The sequence below is a fragment of the Entelurus aequoreus genome, linkage group LG16 (genome assembly GCF_033978785.1).
Source record: "Entelurus aequoreus isolate RoL-2023_Sb linkage group LG16, RoL_Eaeq_v1.1, whole genome shotgun sequence".
In the NCBI taxonomy this organism is placed as follows: domain Eukaryota; kingdom Metazoa; phylum Chordata; class Actinopteri; order Syngnathiformes; family Syngnathidae; genus Entelurus; species Entelurus aequoreus.
The window spans coordinates 52,167,628-52,193,022 of record NC_084746.1 but is presented as its reverse complement, the minus strand read 5'-3'; the positions used below and the strand labels follow the sequence as shown (position 1 = coordinate 52,193,022).

At 39.8% G+C, this 25,395-nt stretch overlaps 1 protein-coding gene across 1 annotated transcript in view; it reads right to left on the bottom strand.

Annotated features, from left to right (window-relative positions):
- Positions 1 to 24,096, bottom strand: part of rab31 (RAB31, member RAS oncogene family) — a 28,422-nt gene extending 4,326 nt beyond the window's left edge. Inside the window, exons 1-6 of the mRNA XM_062023302.1 lie at positions 23,896 to 24,096; positions 18,188 to 18,267; positions 12,377 to 12,458; positions 11,982 to 12,053; positions 5,837 to 5,943; positions 5,650 to 5,759 (exon numbers count right to left, since the gene is read on the bottom strand). Of these exons, the coding sequence (XP_061879286.1) occupies positions 5,650 to 5,759; positions 5,837 to 5,943; positions 11,982 to 12,053; positions 12,377 to 12,458; positions 18,188 to 18,267; positions 23,896 to 23,931 (487 nt within the window). The 5' untranslated portion in view covers positions 23,932 to 24,096. The remainder of the gene's footprint in view (positions 1 to 5,649; positions 5,760 to 5,836; positions 5,944 to 11,981; positions 12,054 to 12,376; positions 12,459 to 18,187; positions 18,268 to 23,895) is intronic.
- Between the last annotated feature and the right edge of the window lie 1,299 nt (positions 24,097 to 25,395).

Here is a 25,395-nt window from a genome sequence, read left to right as displayed (position 1 = left end):
ATACAGCACTATGTCATCAGTTTCTGATTTATTAAATTGTATAACAGTGCAAAATATTGCTCATTTGTTGTGGTCTTTCTTGAACTATTTGGAAAAACAGATATAAAAATAACTAAAAACTTGTGGAAAAATAAACAAGTGATTCAATTATAAATAAAGATTTCTACACATAGAAGTAATCATCAAGTTAAAATGCCCTCTATGGGGATTGTAATAGAGATCCATCAACTTCATTCGAAACATTTCTTCAGAAAAAAAGAAATCTTTAACATCAATATTTATGGAACATGTCCACAACAAATCTAGCTGTCAACACTGAATATTGCATTGTTGCATTTCTTTTCACACTTCTTTTTGACAGACATTTCACAAAAAATCTCACGTACCCCTTGGCATACCTTCAAGTACCCCCATTTGAGAACCACTGCTCTAGATCAGTGGCCCCCAACCACCGGTCCGTGGATCGATTGGTACCGGGTCGCACAAGAAATAAAAAAAAAATAAAATAAAAAAAAATAAATATATATATATATATTTTTTTTAATTAAATCAACATAAAAAACACAAGATACTTACAATTAGTGCACCAAGCCAAAAAACCTCCCTCCCCACTCATTCACACAAAAGGGTTGTTTCTTTCTGTTATTAATATTCTGCTTCCTACATTATATATCAATATATATCAATACAGTCTGCAAGGGATAAGCACACATGATTGTATTTTTTTATGACAAAAAAAAATAAAAAAAATACCATACCCCCCCTGGTCCGTGGGACAAATTTTCAAGCGTTGACCGGTCCGCGGTTACAAAAAGGTTGGGGCCCACTGCTCTACATAGATAGTACTTTATCGATTCCTTCAGGAGAGTTCCCTCAGGAAAATTAAAATACAACCTGTCATCACGTCCGCTTTTCCTCCATACAAACAGCGTGCCGGCCCAGTCACATAATATATGCGGCTTTTACACACACATAAGCGAATGCAAAGCATACTTGGTCAACAGCCATACAGGTCACACTGACGGTGAGCGTATAAACAACTTTAACACTGTTACAAATATGCGCCACACTGTGAACCCACACCAAACAAGAATGACAAACACATTTCGGGAGAACATCCGCACCGTAACACAACATAACACAACAGAACAAATACCCAGAACTCCTTGCAGCACTAATGTCGTAGAATTTCTGACCTTTTGACCTATATTTCTTGTCTTTTAAGAATGTCCGCTCATTTTCAATTCTCTTGTATTTTGTGCCATTGAATGGACCAGTTGTGGGACAAAAGTGAATATTAAGTCGTGCCAACCTGTCTACAGAATGTGTTGACTGTCTAAAGGATTCGAGTTGTTATGGAACAGATAGGGAAAACAACAAGACATTGACGCATTTAGATAACAAACAATGACGCACAAGAGACATATAAAAAATGGCAGAACACCGGAACTGGACAGTGATTTTGGCTTGTGTGTGTCTTGTTTGCTCCGGAGTAACATGTGGTCTGTCTGCACGGCCAACTTAATTCAACCTGCACTTCTGATAATGGGTAAATACATTTGTTGTACTAAACTACTTTTGTTGCCTGTTTAAGCTTCGGACAATCCACTACACTAACTCTTCCGGGACGCTACAATATACACCCCCCATTTTTATGCCGATGATTGCCAGATTTATTTTCCCATGGCACAAAAGAACACGGTTCAACGTCTTATTGACTGCCTGCACGATATCAAAGTCTGGCTTTCAGCTAACTTCCTGAGCCTAAATGAAGACAAAACAGAAGTTATGTTGTTCGGTCCAAGTCGCTCCCCCTCCCCCAACGACGACCTCGGCACTCTGACCCCGTATCTCAGCGACTGTGTCACAAACCTGGGGGTAAAGTTCCACTCAGATTTTAAATTCGAAAAACAAATCAGCAGCGTCGTACAAAAAAGCTTTTATCAATTACGCCAAATAGCGAAAGTGAAACCGCTTCTATCAGGACATGATCTGGAGAAATTAATCCACGCCTTTATCTCGACTCGTTTAGACTACTGCAATGCCCTGTATGTAGGCATTAGCCAGGCCTGCAGCTCGTGCAGAACTCTGCTGCTCGTCTGCTAACACAGACCCGCAGACGTGAGCACATCACCCCTATATTAGCGTCCCTTCACTGGCTCCCTGTGCGTTACAGAATCAATTTTAAACTCCTTTTATTTGTTTTTAAATGTCTAAACAACCTCGCGCCAACATATCTCTCCGACCTCCTTCAGCCTTACTGCCCCACCCGATCCCTAAGATCAGCCGATCAGCTGCTACTGACGATCCCGGACACAAGGCTGAAGCTTAGAGGTGACAGAGCTTTCGCTGCTGCTGCTCCCAAGCTCTGGAACGACCTACCTCTGAGTGTTAGACAAGCCTCCTCTCTTCCTTTTTTTAAGTCTCTCTTAAATTTTATTCATTTATTTTTTATCGTGTTCTGTTGGTGTTGTGTTGTGTTTGCTCGGTTCTCGTATTATTTTTAACCTGCCCGTTGTACAGCACTTTGGCTACCCCTGTGGTACATTTTAAATGTGCTTTATAAATAAAGTTGATTTGATTTGATTAAGTATCGGTTGATATCGGAATCGGTAATTAAGAGTTGGACAATATCGGGATATTGGCAAAAAAGCCATTATCGGACATCTCTAGTTAAAAGTTGTTAACACAAAACATGGTCCAACGGTAAAAAAAAAATAAAATAAAATAAAAATCCAGGATCCAAACATTAACTGATCTCCCTAACCTTGCCTACTAGTCTGTATTTTTTGCATATTTGTGACCCGTGCTAGCAAAATGAGTCGGAATACGCACAGGCTAATTTTGAGCTACAGGCAAATAAGTGAAAAAAATTTATCTTGGTTGAAATTTGAGATTTTCACAAAAATGAGTCCATAAAGCCACAATCTAGCGATCCCAATCATGGAAATAGCAAGAAAACATCTTAAATCACCTTTATTTGAAGGTTTTGTACGAGGTATGTCTTCAGAAATTAGTCCTTTGTGTTAAAATTCCTTGAGAAAATGAAGTGTTTTCAACGCTCACTCGCGGCAATAAGGGGGAATCCCCCTAGCCATACTTGCTATCATTGTGACGCCAAGTTGACCTACTTTCTAAAAATGAGCATGGAATTCCCGATGACGCCATTCTGAACCAATAGAATTCGAGTTCTTAAACCTGTCCCGACGTAAACAAATCCGGCTTGTTGCTAAGCGGTCGCTGTGAGGCGCACCCTCATTGGTTGAATCACCCCGCGCGGTGCATTGTGGTATCATGGCAGCGCCCGGATGAAAAACAACACAGTAATTCCAGCGGAATATTTGGTGAAAAAAGGTGATTTTCGAACATTTAATTATTATTTTTGTGGTTAAGTTAGAGTGTTTTACATTCCGTAATGGATTTAGAAGGTGGAGAGGGTACACAGGCGGTTGCAAGTGCGCTAAATTCACTGGCGAATCTTCTTAGTGCTGCTGGTCAGGAATATTACGGACAGCTGACCAGCTGACAAACTGACCAGTCAACTAAAAAACTGTGACATAACAGTGTTGACATTTTTGTACATAACCGTTTTCAATAGAGTTGAATATAGATTTTTCCTTTAGACATGGGATTTGACTTTAATTGTACCAATTTTGGTGTTGCTACAAGGACTTTTAAGGTATGGTTGCTATGGAGTTTTGTTTTGGAACATTCTGTTCTGGAACGGTCAACTTTAAGCTATACTGTTAGATAAGCTCAGAGCAATCGGATTTAACAAAACCTCTTGGAGCTGGATGCAGTCTTACTTGGAGGGGAGGGAGCAGGTGGTAGAGGTGAATGACACCGTGTCCCCCCCCCCTCTCGGTGAGCTGTGGAGTCCCCCAAGGCAGTATATTGGGACCTTTACTGTTCCTAATATACATAAATGACATGTCATCGGCATGCGACTGTGAATTGTTCTTGTTTGCGGATGACTCTGCCTTGCTGGTATCCGACAAGGACAAGTCACAGGTGGAGAAAGTCCTCAGTGCTGAGCTCTGTAGAACTTGCACCTGGCTCGCTGACAACAAGCTATCCATCCACTTGAGTAAAACAGAATCCATCCTGTTTGGGTCCTACATCAAACTTAAGAAAGTCAATGACTTCACCATAAAAGTAGGTGACAGTGTCATCACCAGGAAAGATGAGGTCACCTACCTAGGTTCCATTCTAGAGGCTAACCTTTCCTGTGATAAAATGGCAACCAAGGTAATCAAAAAGGTCAACCAACGAACGAGATTTCTCTACAGAATTTCCTCTCTGGTCAACAAAAGCACCTTGAGGATTCTGGCGGGAACTCTCGTTCAACCCTTTTTCCATTACGCATGCACCTCCTGGTACCCTAGCACCTCCAAAACCCTCAAATCTAAACTCCAAACATCTCAGAACAAGCTAGTCAGGTTACTTCTAGACCTCCACCCCAGATCCCACCTCACTCCTACCCACTTCTCTAAAGTGGGCTGGCTCAAGGTGGAGGACAGAGTTAAACAACTTGCACTGAGCCTAGTCTATAAAATCCGCTACACCTCCCTGATACCGAAGTACATGTCAAACTACTTCCTTAACGTAAATGACCGCCATAACCACAACACCAGGGGGAGCTCCACTAACCACGTTAAACCCAGATTCCGAACTAACAAAGGTCTTAACTCATTCTCTTTCTATGCCACATCAATGTGGAATGCGCTCCCAACAGGTATAAAAGAAAGGGCATCTCTATCCTCCTTCAAAACCGCAATAAAAGTTCACCTCCAGGCAGCTACAACCCTAAACTAACACCCTCCCCGGATTGCTAATAATCAAATGTAAACAATCAAATGCAGATACTTTTTCTTATGCCTTCTGATCTCTCTCTCTCTCTCTCTCTCTCTATGTCCACTACTTGATGTCCATATCCTACCCCCCCCCCCCTCCACAACCCTGATTGTAAATAATGTAAATAATTCAATGTGATCATCTTGTGTGATGACTGTATTATGATGATAGTATATATGATAGTATATATCTGTATCATGAATCAATTTAAGTGGACCCCGACTTAAACAAGTTGAAAAACTTATTGGGGTGTTACCATTTAGTGGTCAATTGTACGGAATATGTACTTCACTGTGCAACCTACTAATAAAAGTCTCAATCAATCAATCAATCAAAGCTGTTTTTTCTCAAAACGGACCCTCAAACTCGGTCGACTTCAATCGGATGTAACTCGGTCATTTTCTGTCCGATTCTAACAAACCATATATCATTTTGAAGGTCCTTAGATGGAGAATGTGGAAATAACAATAACTCCGTTTTTAAAATGTCCTCATTGTGACTCATTTTGCCAGCACGGGTCACATTTGTGTACAGTACAATTTAGTACTGGCAAAAAAAACCAGGTTGCACTAAACGCATCACTCATAACGAGGCACGCTAATAAAATGGCCATTTCTAGTCGTGTGTCCTCAAATGTTGCCACGAGCAGGAAACACATCTATTGTGAGCACGTGTGTGTGGCTCAAAGTCGACACAGAGGGGTGGAGAAGGAGATCAATAGCTACAGTAAATTGTTGCTACTAATGTGTGACATTGTGTTTCCTGCGTGCACAAATATTAGGTCAGGGAACCTACTGATTTTCTGGAAGAGCTCCTCCACGTTGACAGCGTTCCTGGCGCTCGTCTCGATGAAGATGGCAGCGATTGATTCGGCAAACTCCTTGGCCTCCTTCATGGGTACTTCCCTGAAAGGAGCAGCACAACGACAATAATGGTCTTGTTTTGTTTTCATTAGCAATCTCAAATGTACAAAGTGTGATACCTGATGTCTCCTAAATCGTTCTTGTTCCCTGCGATGGCGACAACAATGTCCTCGGGCCCGTGCTCCTTCAGTTCCTTCACCCACTTCTTCAGTGTCTGGAACGAGTCCTGCACAACACCACACATTTTTTACCTCCCAAGACAGATTTTGTATATTGTAGCGTCCCGGAAGAGTTAGTGCTGCAAGGGGTTCTGGGTATTTGTTGTGCTGTGTTTATGTTGTGTTTGTCATTCTTGTTTGGTGTGGGTTCACAGTGTGGCGCATATTTGTAACAGTGTTAAAGTTGTTTATATGGTCACCCTCAGTGTGACCTGTATGGCTGTTAAACCCAGATTCCGAACTAACGAAGGTCTTAACTCATTCTCTTTCTATGCCACATCAATGTGGAATGCGCTCCCAACAGGTATTAAAGAAAGGGCATCTCTATCCTCCTTCAAAACCGCAATAAAAGTTCACCTCCAGGCAGCTACAACCCTAAACTAACACCCTCCCCGGATTGCTAACAATCAAATGTAAACAATCAAATGCAGATACTTTTTCTTATGCCTTCTGATCTCTCTCTGTCTCTCTCTCTGTCTCTCTCTCTGTCTCTCTCTCTCTCTCTCTCTCTCTCTCTCTCTCTCTCTCTCTCTCTCTCTATGTCCACTACTTGATGTCCATATCCTACCCCCCACCCCCCCTCCACACCCCTGATTGTAAATAATGTAAATAATTCAATGTGATTATCTTATGTGATGACTGTATTATGATGATAGTATATATGATAGTATATATCTGTATCATGAATCAATTTAAGTGGCCCCCGACTTAAACAAGTTGAAAAACTTATTCGGGTGTTACCATTTAGTGGTCAATTGTACGGAATAATAATAATAATAATAATACCTGGGATTTATATAGCGCTTTTCTAAGTACTCAAAGTCGCTTTACATGTTAAAAACCCATCATTCATTCACACCTGGTGGTGGTAAGCTACTTTCGTAGCCACAGCTGCCCTGGGGAAGACTGAAATATGTACTTCACTGTGCAACCTACTAATAAAAGTCTCAATCAATCAATCAATCAATCAATGTTGATCAAGTATGCCTTGCAGTGTTTCTAATAAACTGCTAAGATACCTGTGGCGGTGGGGGCGTGGCTATGGGTGTGGTCACCATGACATCATCAAGTAATTTGCATAATTTACTACAATGATATGATTTTCTCTAAAAAGGCTCAAAAAAATGTATACTTACTAATTAATAATAACAGTTTTGTTTTAAACATCCATCCATCCATCCATCCATTTTACAATATAATTACAACACTTTATGTACATATTTATATACAGATTTGAACAATAAGTTATTCACTGAAATATATTTATTAATTGTGGTTCTTACAAAAAATATATCTTATAAAATATAAAAGCTAAAATGTCTTTTAAAGCTCTGCCCCTTTAATTAGTGCATACTAAATCATTTAACTTTAGCCTACTACTACAAGCATATTATTTACCAGCAACATAAAGTGAAACAGAGGCAGAGGTGTCCTGCCACAGTCAGTAACAAATAAACAGAAAACAGTAGTGGTCAAATACAAATAAGGCAACGAGAGAAGTATCCTACACTTCTCTTTTGTAAAGTAAATGTGAACAGCCTATATGGGCATCTACATCAACTATATGATTTGCCTGAGAAGCTGGACAGGACAAAAAAAAAAAAAAGAAAATAAAAATATATATATATATATATATTTTTTTTTTTTTTTTTATTTGTGGCGGACGTAATTCTTTCGTGGCGGGCCGCCACAAATAAATGAATGTGTTTGGGAAACACTGCCTTGCATTCACTTGTGTGTGTGAAAAGCCGTATATATTATGTGACTGGGCCGGCACGCAAAGGCAGTGCCTTTAAGGCACGTCCCCAATATTGTTGTCTGGGTGGAAAATCGGTAGAAATTGGGGAGAATGGTTGCCACGGGAGATTTTCAGGAGGGGCACTGAAATTCGGGAGTCTCCCGGGAAAATGGGGAGGGTTGGCAAGTATGACTGGGAGACGCAACTGCTCTGTACTTCTCCCTACGTCCGTGTACCACTCAGTACAGCGGCCTTTTAAAAAGTCATACATTTCACTTTTTGAAACCGATACCGATAATTTCCGATACTACATTTTAAAGCATTTATCGGCCGATAATATCGGCCGATAATATCGGACATCTCTAGTAATAATGCAATTTTACATGCCAACAAATGCCTGATAATTAAACAATCAAACATAAAGTAAGGCTTCATTTTTCAAAATGCGCGAGCTCAATCCTAATTTACATTGCATTTGCCAAAGACATGCTTTGGATTAGCGTTAGTTCAACACCTCCAGATGTGTTAATGAAAACCCCAACTAATATGCTTGTTACAATCAAACAGATATTGTGTAATAAGTACAATACCTACAGTAGAAACACTTTGTAGGACTCAACAAACTGACCAGACTGGCACATTCAACTTTCATTCATTTCCATTTCATTTTTTTTATTCATCTCCTTTATTGATGTGCATTTTTGATCAATAGACAATTAAACTTTAGCAACAAAACACATATTTACACACCTATGCTTGACAAGGAACAGGATGAAGAAAATCGTATATTTTCTGCCCCCTTCAACATAATAAGTAGTCTTACTTAATGGATAGCCCAGATTCACAAGCATACAAACCACGAATTTACCATTTACCAAGTGTACCGTGAATTGATTAACGTGGACCCCGACTTAAACAAGTTGAAAAACGTATTGGGGTGTTACCATTTAGTGGTCAATTGTACAGAATATGTACTGTACTGTGCAATCTACTAATACAAGTCTCAATCAATCAATCAAAAACCAAACAAATACATCCAAATATAATGAAAACAAACAAAAAATACACAAAAAAAACAAGTACAAACCGAACAAAAAAATTAATATACACCTCACGGGATGATACAAAACAAATACAAAACCAGACAAAAAAATAAGCAAAATAATAAATATAAAGCAAAATGTAAACACTTACGGCTGTCCATATGATCTTATTGTTCTGTCTTTATTTATTTTTTTCAATTGGAATATATTTCTACAATCTTTTATCTCATTGTAAAGAGAATTCCATAGTTGAACCCCCACCACTGATATGCACATTTGTTTTAACGTCGTCCTTGAATACTGATGGCAAACTTCATTTAAACTTAACTTAATGGCAAAGACTACTCCTTGACTAGGCAACATACCGTAGTAAATACACTACTGCCATCTAACGTCTTGGAATTGCAACTGCATGCAAAGTTGTAAGAAATCAAGATATAATAACAACTGGACAACACAGCTATCTTATCAGCTCACTATTAAATGTGATTGTAGATTGTATTATTAAACAATGACTCTACTTTTATTAACACATGAACACACACAGGAGTACCGAAAATTGATACCTTGGAGTAGTGGTATTGATTCCCAGATATCGGGAATTGGCACAGTATCGATTCAATTCATCCATCCTTAACTACAAGGCAGCCAAGGAATCGGCGCAACCTACTGGACACTTAATTAGGTACACCCCTGCTATGAAACGTATCTGCCACCCCAGGTTTAATTAAGTCTTTAATTGGAGCATACGGTGTGAATGTTGTCTGTCTATCTGTGTTGGCCCTGCAATGAGGTGGCGACTTGTCCAGGGTGTACCCCGCCTTCCACCCGAATGCAGCTGAGATAGGCTCCAGCACCCACCGCGACCCCGAACAGGACAAGCGGTAGAAAATGGATGGATGGACGGATGTGTGGAACAGTGTTTTTCAACTAGTGTGCCGTGAGATACAGTTTGGTGTGCCGTGGGTGATTATCTAATTTCACCTATTTGGGTTAAAAATATTTTTTGCAAAGCAGTAACTATAGTCTGCAAATGATGTGTTGTTGTTGAGTGTCGGTGCTGTCTAGAGCTCGGCAGAGTAACCGTGTAATACTCTTCCATATCAGTAGGTGGCAGCAGGTAGCTAATTGCTTTGTAGATGTCGGAAACAGCGGGAGGCAGTGTGCAGGTAAAAAGGTGTCTAATGCTTAAACCAAAAATAAACAAAAGGTGAGTGCCCCTAAGAAAAGGCATTGAAGCTTAGGGAAGGCTATGCAGAACGAAACTAAAACTGAACTGGCTACTAAGTAAACAAAAACAGAATGCTGGACGACAGCAAAGACTTACTGCGGAGCAAAGACGGCGTCCACAATGTACATCCGAACATGACATGACAATCGACAATGTCCCCACAAAGAAGGATAAAAACAACTGAAATATTCCTGATTGCTAAAACAAAGTAGATGCGGGGAATATCGCTCAAAGGAAGACATGAAACTGCTACAGGAAAATACCAAAAGAAGAGAAAAAGCCACCAAAATAGGAGCGCAAGACAAGAACTAAAACACTACACACAGGAAAACAGCAAAAAAGTCAAAATAAGTCAGGGTGTGATGTGACAGGTGGTGACAGTACACCTACTTTGAGACAAGAGCTATAGTGATGCATGCTTGGTTATGGTTTAAAGTCATACCCAACAATTGCGACAACGACTTTTTACTGTCAACTGAGTTTTGTTTTTTAATGATTTCTGCTGGTGGTGTGCTTCCGGATTTTGTCAACGCAAAAAATGTGCCTTGGCTCTAAAAAGGTTGAAAAACACTGGTGTAGAATGCTTGGAAAAAAGGACAGGCAGAGCTTTGTCGTCCTCTAATGGCTGCTACTTGTAAGTGCAACAAGGCAAGCCAGTGCAATGTCAGTGTAGACCAGGGGTCACCAACCTTTTTGAAAGCAAGAGCTACTTCTTGGGTAGTGATTAATGCGAAGGGCTACCAGTTTGATACACACTTCAATAAATTGCCAGAAATAGCCAATTTGCTCAATTTACCTTTAACTCTATGTTATTATTATTAATTAATGATATTTACACTTAATTGAATGGTTTAAAAGAGGAAAAAAACACAAAAAAATGACAATTACATTTTGAAACATAGTTTATCTTCAATTTCGACTCTTTAAAATTCAAAATTCAACCGAAAAAAAGAAGAGAAAAACTAGCTAATTCGAATCTTTTTGAAAAAATAAAAACATTTTTTTTATGGAACATCATTAGTAATTTTTCCTGATTAAGATTAATTTTAGAATTTTGATGACATGTTTTAAATAGGTTAAAATCCAATATGCACTTTGTTAGAATATATAACAAATTGGACCAAGCTATATTTCTAATAAAGACAAATCATTATTTCTTCTAGATTTTCCAGAACAACATTTTTTTTTAAGAAATTCAAAAGACTTTGAAATAAGATTTAAATTTAATTCTACAGATTTTCTAGATTTGCCAGAATAATTTTGTTTTTAATTTTAATCATAAGTTTGAAGAAATATTTCCCAAATAGTCTTCGTCGAAAAAACAGAAGCTAAAATGAAGAATTAAATTAAAATGTATTTATTATTCTTTACAATAAAAAATAAATGTACTTGAACATTGATTTAAATTGTGAGGAAAGAAGAGGAAGGAATTTAAAAGGTAAAAAGGTATATGTGTTTAAAAATCCTAAAATTATTTTTAAGGTTGTATTTTTTCTCTAAAATTGTCTTTCTGAAAGTTATAAGAAGCAAAGTAAAAAAATTATTAATTTATTTAAACAAGTGAAGACCAAGTCTTTAAAATATTTTCTTGGATTTTCAAATTCTATTTGAGTTTTGTCTCTCTTAGAATTAAAAATGTCGGGCAAAGCGAGACCAGCTTGCTAGTAAATAAATACAATTTAAAAAATAGAGGCAGCTCACTGGTAAGTGCTGCTATTTGAGCTATTTTTAGAACAGGCCAGCGGGCTACTCATCTGGTCCTTACGGGCTACCTGGTGCCCGCGGGCACCGCGTTGGTGACCCCTGGTGTAAAGGTTTCATCCATCCATCCATTTTCAAACGCTTGTCCCTTTTTTGGGGGTGATGAAGCCTATCTGAGCTGCATATAAACCCAAAAACTCTGCCATTAGATATTTCATTGAATAATATAATTTTTACTGTTTTGGTTCTCTGCTGTGGTGTACATTAGTAATATATTTGATCATTCTTGTGTTGCTGTATCTAATAAAGTATTTGCAAATTGGAAGGACTTACCAGCTTAGTGATGTCATACACAATGACAGCCGCCGCCGATCCTCTGTAGTACATAGGTGCTAACGAGTGGAACTATATTTAAAAAATAAAGATGATTAATATCACAAGTGTCTTGAGGGGACAACATTCTTGTCATATTAGCAACATGAATTAAGAATGAAGGGATAGTGTCCATGCCTGCAAGTAAAGAATTTGTTTCCGGCCCCACCCCAAAGCAAGTAGTAGGTCTACAGCGTCCTTGTGACCTTAAAAGGCTGACATGGATGGTCACATTTCACGGCCGGCGAGACACGGCCTATAGCGCGTGACGCTTACACACATGCCAGAGGGATCCAAGCTACTGTACGAGCAAAGAAGAAGAAGGAAAGCGTGTGAAAGGACGTTCGGTCGCTCACCCTCTCCTGTCCCGCCGTGTCCCAGATGAGGAATTTATGTAGTTCATTTCCGCTCGGCACTGTCTTGGTCAGGAACGACGCTCTGCGCGGGACACAAACAGTCACAGTGTATTATTCGGGGCTCCCTATGTCTACCATTAAAAGATTACAGTTGGTACAAAATTTCGGCTGCTAGACTTTTGACAAGAACAAGAAAGTTTGATCGCCTATACTGTATATACCAGGGGTCGGCAACCCGCGGCTCTAGAGCCGCATGCGGCTCTTTAGCGCCGCCCTAGTGGCTCTCTGGAGATTTTTCAAAAATGTATGAGGAATGGAAAAAGATGAGGGGAAAAAAATCTATTTTTTTGTTTTAGTATGGTTTCTGTAGGAGGACAAACATGACACAAACCTCCCTAATAGTTATAAATCACACTGTTTATATTAAACATGCTTCACTGATTCGAGTATTTGGCGAGCGCCGTTTTGTCCTACTAATTTTGGCGGTCCTTGAACTCACCGTATAGTTTGTTTACATGCAGAACTTTCTCCGACTTTCTAGGACGTGTTTTATGCCACTTCTTTTTCTGTCTCATTTTGTCCACCACACTTTTAACGTTGTGCATGAATGCACAAAGGTGAGTTTTGTTGATGTTATTGACTTGTGTGGAGTGCTAATCAGACATATTTGGTCACTGCATGACTGCAAGCTAATCGATGCTAACATGCTATTTAGGCTAGCGATATGTACAATAATATTGCATCATTATGCCTCATTTGTAGCTATATTTGAGGTCATTTAGTTTCCTTTAAGTCCTCTTAATTCAATGTATATCTCATGACACATGTAATATGGCTTTTAATTTTTTGCGGCTCCAGACAGATTTGTTTTTGTATTTTTGGTCCAATATGGCTCTTTCAACATTTTGGGTTGCCGACCCCTGGTATATACCTTTACATACCTATATATATACCTATACTGGCTCACCTGCACTGGCTTCCTGTGCACTTAAGATGTGACTTTAAGGTTTTACTACTTACGTATAAAATACTACACAGTCTAGCTCCATCCTATCTTGCTGATTGTATTGTACCATATGTCCCGGCAACAAATCTGCGTTCAAAGAACTCCGGCTTATTAGTGATTCCCAGAGCCCAAAAAAAGTCTGCGGGCTATAGAGCGTTTTCTAATGGGGCTCCAATACTCTGGAATGCCCTCCCGGTAACAGTTAGAGATGCTACCTCAGTAGAAGCATTTAAGTCCCATCTTAAAACTCATTTGTATACTCTAGCCTTTAAATAGACCCCCTTTTTAGACCAGTTGATCTGCCGTTTCTTTTCTTTTCTGCTCTGCCCCCCTCTCCTGCGTGGAAGGGGGGGCACAGGTCCAGTGGCCATAGATGAAGTGCTGGCTGTCCAAAGTCGGGACCCGCGGTGGACCGCTCGCCTGTGCAGCGGTTGGGGACGTCTCTGCGCTGCTGACCCGTCTCCGCTCTGGATGGTCTCCTGCTGGCCCCACTATGGACTGGACTCTCACTATTATGTTAGATCCACTATGGACTGGACTCTCACACTATTATGTTAGATCCACTATGGACTGGACTCTCACACTATTATGTTAGATCCACTATGGACTGGACTCTCACACTATTATGTTAGATCCACTATGGACTGGACTCCCACACTATTATGTTAGATCCACTATGGACTGGACTCTCACACTATTATGTTAAATCCACTATGGACTGGACTCTCACACTATTATGTTAGATCCACTATGGACTGGACTCTCACACTATTATGTTAGATCCACTATGGACTGGACTCTCACACTATTATGTTAGCTCCACTATGGACTGGATTTTCACACTATTATGTTAGATCCACTATGGACTAGACTCTCACTATTATGTTAGATCCACTATGGACTAGACTCTCACTATTATGTTAGATCCACTATGGACTGGACTCTCACACTATTATGTTAGATCCACTATGGACTGGACTCTCACACTATTATGTTAGATCCACTATGGACTGGACTCTCACACTATTATGTTAGATCCACTATGGACTGGACTCTCACACTATTATGTTAGATCCACTATGGACTGGACTCTCACACTATTATGTTAGATCCACTATGGACTGGACTCTCACACTATTATGTTAGATCCACTATGGACTGGACTCTCACTATTATGTTAGATCCACTATGGACTGGACTCTCACTATTATGTTAGATCCACTATGGACTGAAACTCTCACTATTATGTTAGATCCACTATGGACTAGACTCTCACTATTATGTTAGATCCACTATGGACTGGACTCTCACACTATTATGTTAGATCCACTATGGACTAGACTCTCACTATTATGTTAGATCCACTATGGACTAGACTCTCACTATTATGTTAGATCCACTATGGACTGGACTCTCACACTATTATGTTAGATCCACTATGGACTGGACTCTCACACTATTATGTTAGATCCACTATGGACTGGACTCTCACACTATTATGTTAGATCCACTATGGACTGGACTCTCACACTATTATGTTAGATCCACTATGGACTGGACTCTCACACTATTATGTTAGCTCCACTATGGACTGGACTCTCACACTATTATGTTAGATCCACTATGGACTGGATTCTCACACTATTATGTTAGATCCACTATGGACTAGACTCTCACTATTATGTTAGATCCACTATGGACTGGACTCTCACACTATTATGTTAGATCCACTATGGACTAGACTCTCACTATTATGTTAGATCCACTATGGACTGGACACTCACTATTATGTTAGATCCACTATGGACTGGACTCTCACACTATTATGTTAGATCCACTATGGACTGGACTCTCACACTATTATGTTAGATCCACTATGGACTGGACTCTCACACTATTATGTTAGCTCCACTATGGACTGGACTCTCACACTATTATGTTAGATCCACTATGGACTGGATTCTCACACTATTATGTTAGATCCACTATGGACTGGACTCTCACTATTATGTTAGATCCACTATGGACTGGACTCTCACTATTATGTTAGATCCACTATGGACTGGACTCTCACTATTATGTTAGATCCACTATGGACTGAAACTCTCACTATTATGTTAGATCCACTATGGACTGGACTCTCACACTATTATGTTAGATCCACTATGGACTGGACTCTCACACTATTATGTTAGATCCACTATGGACTGGACTCTCACACTATTATGTTAGCTCCACTATGGACTGGACTCTCACACTATTATGTTAGATCCACTATGGACTGGATTCTCACACTATTATGTTAGATCCACTATGGACTAGACTCTCACTATTATGTTAGATCCACTATGGACTGGACTCTCACACTATTATGTTAGATCCACTATGGACTGGACACTCACTATTATGTTAGATCCACTATGGACTGGACTCTCACACTATTATGTTAGATCCACTATGGACTGGACTCTCACACTATTATGTTAGATCCACTATGGACTGGACTCTCACACTATTATGTTAGATCCACTATGGACTGGACTCTCACACTATTATGTTAGCTCCACTATGGACTGGACTCTCACACTATTATGTTAGATCCACTATGGACTGGATTCTCACACTATTATGTTAGATCCACTATGGACTGGACTCTCACTATTATGTTAGATCCACTATGGACTGGACTCTCACTATTATGTTAGATCCACTATGGACTGGACTCTCACACTATTATGTTAGATCCACTATGGACTGGACTCTCACACTATTATGTTAGATCCACTATGGACTGGACTCTCACACTATTATGTTAGATCCACTATGGACTGGACTCTCACACTATTATGTTAGATCCACTATGGACTGGACTCTCACACTATTATGTTAGATCCACTATGGACTGGACTCTCACACTATTATGTTAGATCCACTATGGACTGGACTCTCACACTATTATGTTAGATCCACTATGGACTGGACTCTCACACTATTATGTTGGATCCACTATGGACTGGACTCTCACACTATTATGTTAGATCCACTATGGACTGGACTCTCACACTATTATGTTAGATCCACTATGGACTGGACTCTCACTATTATGTTAGATCCACTATGGACTGGACTCAATGACTTCATGTCAACCAAATGGTGAGGCACATTATCGCCACCTACAGGACCGCAGTAGCGATGCGCGTTCCTGGAGTCTGAAATAGCTATCGTCCTCCTCCACTTTTGCCAGACAAGTAGGTTTTCACGGACAAAGAAAGACAGGCTTCACTGCACATCTTAAAATGCAGCCTGAAGCTCTGCCAAGTAACCGTCAGTCAGTTGCGGACATTCGAGCTCTCTTAGTTTGATCATGTCGTGTTTTCTTCAGCGAATATGCTAACCTAGCATGTTAAAAATTGATGTGGGTGTTGCCAACATTTGTGGACCGCCCCTTAATGTATGACATCGTACTACATTGGACTAGTGTATATGTAGAAAGGGGATAAAGTACACAATAACAGTTCTTGGACACAAACATAGCTCATTAGCATTGAAGCTACTCAGTGGCCTAGTGGTTAGAGTGTCGGCCCTGGGATCGGTAGGTTGTGAGTAGAGGTGTCCGATAATGGCTTTTTTGCCGATATCCGATATTGTCCAACTCTTAATTACAGATTCCGATATCAATCACCGATATATACAGTCGTGGAATTAACACATTATTATGGCTAATTTTGTTGTGATGCCCCGCTGGATGCATTAAACAATGTAACGAGGTTTTCCAAAATAAATCAACTCAAGTCATGGAAAAAAATGCCTCACAAAGTGCATTAATTTTTTGAACATGCCTCAAAACAGCAGCTTGGAATTTGGGACATGCTCTCCCTGAGAGAGCATGAGGAGGTTGAGGTGGGCGGGGTTTGGAGTAGCGGGGGGGGGGTGTATATTGTAGTGTCCCGGAAGAGTTAGTGCTGCAAGGGGTTCTGGGTATTTGTTCTGTTGTGTTACGGTGCGGATGTTCTCCCGAAATGTGTTTGTCATTCTTGTTTGGTGTGGGTTCACAGTGTGGCGCATATTTGTAACTGTTAAAGTTGTTTATACAGTCACCCTCAGTGTGACCTGTATGGCTGTTGACCAAGTATGCCTTGCATTCACTTGTGTGTGTGACAAGCCATAGATATTATGTGACTGGGCCGGCACGCAAAGGCAGTGCCTTTAAGGCACGCCCCCAATATTGTTGTCTGGGTGGAAATCGGGAGAAATTCGGGGGAATGGTTGCCCCGGGAGATTTTCGGGAGGGGCACTGAAATTCGGGAGTCTCCCGGGAAAATGGGGAGGGTTGGCAAGTATGACTGGGAGACGCAACTGCTCTGTACTTCTCCCTACGTCCGTGTACCACTTCGTACAGCGGCGTTTTCAAAAGTCATAAATTTGACTTTTTAAAACCAATAATTTCCGATATTACATTTTAAAGCATTTATCGGCCCATAATATCGGACATCTGAGTTCAAACCCCGGCCGAGTCATACCAAAGACTATACAAATGGGACTCATTACCTCCCTGCTTGGCACTCAGCATCAAGGGTTGGAATTTGGGGTTAAATCACCAAAAATGATTCCCGGGCGCGGCCACCGCTGCTGCTCACTGCTCCCCTCACTTCCCAGGGGGTGAACAAGGGTGATGGGTCAAATGCAGAGGACACATTTCACCACACCTAGTGTGTGTGTGTGACAATCATTGCTACTTGAACTTGAACTTAAGCTACAGATACACAAAACTTTCTGTATTCCACACACTTCTGTTGTGGTCTTACCCTATGGTGGGGCTGATGTTGTGGTCAAAGTGGTCCTGCACAAAGCGGCAGACAATGCTGGACTTGCCGACTCCTGTGTCCTGCGTGTGGACAAGAGAAGTCAGTGGTTGGTTACATGACAGTGTGGTCACATGTTAATCACATACCTCCCGTTTCTTCACCAAAGACTCTAATTTGATGATCAAAGTTGGGCAATACCAATAACTGTCTTCGGTATGAATCCGATGCCAATACAGGAGCCAGGAATGTCGATACCAATACTTTTCACTAGAGATGTCCGATAATATCGGTCTGTCGATATTATCGGCCGATAAATGCGTTAAAATGTAATATCGGGAATTATCGGTATCGTTTTTTTTATTATCAGTATCGTTTTTTTTGTTTTTGTTTTTTTTATTAAATCCACATAAAAAACACAAGATACACTTACAATTAGTGGACCAAGCCAAAAAACCTCCCTCCCCCATTTACACTCATTCACACAAAAGGGTTGTTTCTTTCTGTTATTAATATTCTGCTTCCTACATTATATATCAATATATATCAATACAGTCTGCAAGGGATACAGTCCGTAAGCACACATGATTGTGCGTGCTGCTGCTCCACTAATAGTACTAACCTTTAACACTTCATTTGACTCATTTTCATTAGTTACTAGTTTTATCTTATTTTATTTATTTTTTTAAAAAGGACCTTATAATAAAATAATAACGGATTAGATTTTACATTGCGCTTTTCTATTATTATCTTCACCATACCTGGTTGTCCAAATTAGGCATAATAATGTGTTCATTCCACGACTGTATATATCGGTATCGGTTGATATCGGTATCGGTAATTAAGAGTTGGACAATATCGGAATATCGGATATCGGCAAAAAGCCATTATCGGACATCCCTAGTTGTTTCTTTCTGTTATTAATATTCTGGTTCCTACATTATATATCAATATATATCAATACAGTCTGCAAGGGATACAGTCCGTAAGCACACATGATTGTGCGTGCTGCTGCTCCACTAATAGTACTAACCTTTAACACTTCATTTTACTCATTTTCATTAATTGCTAGTTTCTATGTAACTGTTTTTATATTGCTGTACTTTCTTTTTTATTCAAGAAAATGTTTTTAATTTATTTATCTTATTTTATTTGATTCATTTTTTTTAAAAAGTACCTTATCTTCACCATACCTGGTTGTCCAAATTAGGCATAATAATGTGTTAATTCCACGACTGTATATATCGGTTGATATCGGTATCGGTAATTAAAGAGTTGGACAATATCGGCATATCGGATATCGGCAAAAAGCCATTACTGCTTTGCAAAAAACCTTTTTAACCCGAATAGGTGAAATGAGATCATCTCCCACGGCACACCAGACTGTATCTCACGGCACACTACACGGTGGTTGAAAAACACTGCTCTAGCGCAGTGGTTCTGAAGCTTTTTCCACCAAGTACCACCTCAGAAAACATTTGGCTACCATAATGACCAACAATAGAAAAAATACAGTGGCAGAGTAGGCCTAAATGTTCATTAAAAACAAGGCAAAGGTTTTACTTAACAAGTATATTCAATATTTTTGGCCACTGTAACATTACACGCAGTTTGAGCAGTAACACTGTGTTTGAATATTTTATTAAGTGATTCTTGGATCTTTCTGTATGGAGTTTGCATGTTCTGCCCGTGACTACGTGGGTACTCCGGCTTCCTCCCAGGTACTCCGGCTTCCTCCCAGGTACTCCGGCTTCCTCCCAGGTACTCCGGCTTCCTCCCACCACCAAACACATGCACCTGGGGATAGGTTGATTGGCAACACTAAAATTGGCCCTAGTGTGTGAATGTGAGGGTGAATGTTGTCTGTCTATTTGTGTTGGCCCTGCGATGAGGTGGCGACTTGTCCAGGGTGTACCCCGCCTTCCGCCCGATTGTAGCTGAGATAGGCTCCAGCACCCCCGAAGGCAATAAGCGGTAGAAAATGGATGGATTCTTCCGCATACCACTAGATCGGGGATCAGCAACCCGCGGCTCTTTACTGCCGCCCTAGTGGCTCCCTGGAGCATTTTTTAAAAAAGATTGAAAATGGAAAAAAGATGGGGGGGAAATTATTTTTTGTTTTAGTATGTTATTTGTCTGAGGACAAACATGACACAAACCTTCCCAATTGTTAGAACTACCGCTGTTTAATATGTTTGTGTGTATGCTTCACTGATGACAGTATTTGGTCAACATCATTTAGTCCTACTAATTTCGGCGGTTCTTGAACTCACCATAGTGTGGGCTGTGATGCAACAGTTTGTTTACAAGTAAAATCTTCCACTCCTTTGTCTTGTTTTGTCCACCAAAAGTCTTATAGTGTGCGTGAATGCACGAAAGTGTGCTTTGTTGATGTCATTGACTTGTTGGAGTGCCAATCAGGCATATTTGGTCTGTGCATGATCGCAAGCTTTTCATTTTTTGCGGCTCCAGACAGATTTGTTTTTTTGTATTTTTGGCCCAATATGGCTCTTTCAACGTTTCGGGTTGCCGACCCCTGCACTAGATGAAGCGTGTGTACCACAGTTTGATCAATTCCAGTGTCTGTGCAGCCCTAATGTATGTAGGCAGACTGTTCCCTAATTTGTGGGCAGCCCAAGAAAAGGCTCTGTACCCTCTAGTGCTGAGTCTGGAGCGTGGGACAGTTTGTTTGCAGACCTCAATGCTTTACCTGGGGAGTGAGGCTGCAGGAGCTCAGACAGGTATGATGGGGCCGGTCCATGAAAACGTTTACAACTCAAAATGAGCAAAGTCTAAATAGGTTTGGCCTAAAATAAGCATTTTTAATCATAAAAAGGCTAAATGAACTAAAAAACTAAATCAATACTATACATGGTGCAGAATTACTATATTGGCTTAAGCAAGTGTAGAGGTGACTATGTGGGTGTTGTTTCACATATAGACTTAGACTTCCTTTTATTGTCATTCAAATGTGAACTTTACAGTACAGATAAGAACGGAATTTTGTTGCATTAGCTCGTTGTAGTGCAGGAGAAAAGAGCAATAAGGTGCAGATATAAATAAATAGATTACTGTACTATTTATATATGTACTATATAGAGGGCTCTTTTAATGTAAAAAAAAAATGTATTTAGAAGGTCGCTCAGTGGCCTTGTGGTTAGAGTGTCCGCCCTGAGATGAGTGTGAGGTCGTGAGTTCAAACCCCAGCCGAGTCATACAAAGACTACAAACCCCGTTTCCATATGAGTTGGGAAATGGTGTTAGATGTAAATATAGATGGAATACAATGATTTGCAAATAATTTTCAACCCACATTCAGTTGAATATGCTACAAAGACAACATATTTGATGTTCAAACTGATAAAAAAAAACTTTTTTTGCAAATAATCATTAACTTTAGAATTTGATGGCAGCAACACGTGACAAAGAAGTTGGGAAAGGTGGCAATAAATACTGATAAAGTTGAGGAATGCTCATCAAACACTTATTTGGAACATCTCACAGGTGTGCAGGCTAATTGGGAACAGGTGGGTGCCATGATTGGGTATAAAAGTAGATTCCATGAAATGCTCAGTCATTCACCAACAAGGATGGGGCGAGGGTCACCACTTTGTCAACAAATGCCTGAGCAAATTGTTGAACAGTTTAAGAAAAACCTTTCTCAAGCAGCTATTGCAAGGAATTTAGGGATTTCACCATCTACGCTCCATAATATCATCAAAGGGTTCAGAGAATGTGGAGAAATCACTGCAGGTAAGCAGCTAAGCCCGTGACCTTCCATCCCTCAGGCTGTACTGCATCAACAAGCCACATCAGTGTGTAAAGGATATCACCACATGGGCTCAGGAACACTTCAGAAACCCACTGTCATAACTACAGTTGGTCGCTACATCTGTAAGTGCAAGTTAAAACTCTCCTATGCAAGGCAAAAACCTTTTATCAACAACACCCAGAAACGCCGTCGGCTTCGCTGGGCCTGAGCTCATCTAAGATGGACTGATACAAAGTGGAAAAGTGTTCTGTGGTCTGACGAGTCCACATTGCAAATTATTTTTGGAAACTGTGGACGTCGTGTCCTCCGGACCAAAGAGGAAAAGAACCATCCGGATTGTTATAGGCGCAAAGTGTAAAAGGCAGCATGTGTGATGGTATGGGGGTGTATTAGTGGCCAAGACATGGGTAACTTACACATCTGTGAAGGCGCCATTAATGCTGAAAGGTACATACAGGTTTTGGAGCAACATATGTTGCCATCCAAGCAACGTTACCATGGACGCCCCTGCTTATTTCAGCAAGACAATGCCAAGCCACGTGTTACATCAACGTGGCTTCATAGTAAAAGAGTGCGGGTACTAGACTGGCCTGCCTGTAGTCCAGACCTGTCTCCCATTGAAAATGTGTGGCGCATTATGAAGCCTAAAATAGCAGAAGGGAGACCCCCGGACTGTTGAACAACTTAAGCTGTACATCAAGCAAGAATGGGAAAGAATTCCACCTGAGAAGCTTCAAAAATGTGTCTCCTCAGTTCCCAAACCTTTACCGAGTGTTGTTAAAAGGAAAGGCCATGTAACACAGTGGTGAACATGCCCTTTCCCAACTACTTTGGCACGTGTTGCAGCCATGAAATTCTAAGTTAATTATTATTTGCAAAAAAAAAATAAAGTTTATGAGTTTAAACATCAAATATGTTGTCTTTGTAGTGCATTCAATTGAATATGGGTTGAAAAGGATTTGCAAATCATTGTATTCCGTTTATATTTACATCTAACACAATTTCCCAACTCATATGGAAACAGGGTTTTTATATGCATATAATGCTCTGTGACCCAGACCGCTCTGGCTGCAGTGCCCTCTGCTGGTTGTTAAGGGGAGTGTGTAGGTCACATTTATTTGTGCATCTGGTTTGTGGGAGGAATGTCTCATCGACACAACAGCAAAAAAGCAATCCACATATGCACATTCAATACAAATACAAATACAAAATCAAGCATATGTATATCCAAAGGGAATAAGCGGTAGTAAATGGATGGAAAAATATATTTACAAATACGCGTTTATTTATACAAATTATTTATTTATTTATACATCACATTTGTATTTTTTATTTGGTATATTTATTAATGTATGCATATGTATTAATATCATAATGATATATATATAAGTTGATGTGAGACAATTCTACTTCCATATACTGACACATGTTTTTAATCATTGTGTCTCTTTCATGTAGCCTAGCTAAACACGCTAACCCAACCATCCATTTCCTACCGCTTGTCCCCACCAACATATTTAAATAGAAACATCTCATTGTAGTGAAGTTCAGCGGTTGTCAGCTGACGTCACATGCGTCAAAAAACGTCAGACGGCTACGAAATAGTCCAACAAAAAATGTTATTGTGCTGGGGTTGTTTTTTTTATATAAATACAAAAATGCGACTGATTTTGTGTCTAAAGACTAAATTGTCGAATGCTAATGATGAAGCTAGGTTGTGTGTATTTTAGGTCAACTTGTGCTATATAAATAAATAATCCTTAACTTACGGCTAATGTAAGATTTGAAACGTTTTATGGCATAAAATGTTGTAACAAATAAAGTAGTTTGAAGTTGTTTTCACGGGCTTTTGGTTCATTTTTAAAATTCACTTCGTTAACGACTGAATGATGTTTCCAAAATGGAGCGACAACGTTAAAAAGAGGATCTTGCCACTTACCCCCAAAAGGCACACTTTGAGCTCCCTTATCGCCATGGTGCGTTGCAAACGTGTCTAAATCATAATTGGTCAAATGTTCACTTGGTGTCTTTGTCTCGTCATGCTTCCAACTCTCATTTTTTTTCTTCTTTCAATATGAGAAAAACCCAACCCAGGACGGAGTTGCTGACCATCAGCAAGAACATCCCCCGCATGAGACATGACACTCACATCCTGTGGAGTATTCCACAATAAGAGCGCAATTGACAAAAAGGCGCACAATTTAGTTTTTAAAGCTAAAATGGCACAGATATTTTAATGTAGCCCCGCAAAATGTAATTTCTGTTGTTTTTCCAGCCTTTAAGTTCCACCTGAACGCAAACAGAAATGAATACGCATGCTTTAATTGTGCCTGCTTCCTGAATAGCCCGTGGATATGTTGTTCAACTCGACACTCTTTCCTAGCTCGGAAACAGCAAATATGACAAAAAGTTGGGTGGATGAAAAATAACTTCAACCCTCATTTCTGCGTCATTAAAAGACCATTTGCTCCCGCAAAGTTATTCCTTTGTTATATACTTTTGCCATTCCACTTTAACACCATATTTGGACAAAAGACAAACAAAGAATGTGTCATGGAAAGTAGCAAGCACTAAATATAGAAACACGTAAGTAACAAGTAATGTTGGGTTTAAAAACAACAACTTTTAAATCAGAGAGAAAAAACAAAAAAATATTAATTTGAACATTTTTATTCTTCAAAGCACAAATGTGTGCAACAACAATAATAATATGAGGGAGCTAAAATGTTTCAGTCACAGGATTAATGTCATTCTAATGCCAGATCATGAGGCTAGATGAGAGCACTGGCATAACCCAGCCAATACAAGTCAATCGGATATAAAATAGCTGAAAATACATTATGCTTTCATGTACAAAGCAGCACGTTGCCAGCTTTGATAGTTGATTGCGAAATGAAATGGAAAAACAAAACCTTGTAACAGAGGTATAAAACAAGATTCTCATGGAAATAATAGAAAGAAGTAGTGTAGACTAAGAAGACTCCTTCCAGCTGTTTGTTTCCGTGCATGGTAGCAGCGATGAAAATGTGGTCATCTTCTATATACCCTATTTTTCGGACTATAAGTCGCAGTTTTTTTCATAGTTTGGCCGGGGGTGCGACTCAGGAGCGACTTACCGTATTTTTCGGAGTATAAGTCGCACCGGTTGAAAATGCATAATAAAGAAGGAAAAAAACATATATAAGTCGCACTGGAGTATAAGTCGCATTTTTGGGGAAATGTATTTGATAAAAGCCAACACCAAGAATAGACATTTGAAAGGCAATTTAAAATAAATAAACAGGCTGAATAAGTGTACGTTATATGAGGCATAAATAACCAACTGGTATGTTAACGTAACATATTATGGTAAGAGTCATTCAAATAACTATAACATATAGAACATGCTATACGTTTACCAAACAATCTGTCACTCCTAATCGCTAAATCCCATGAAATC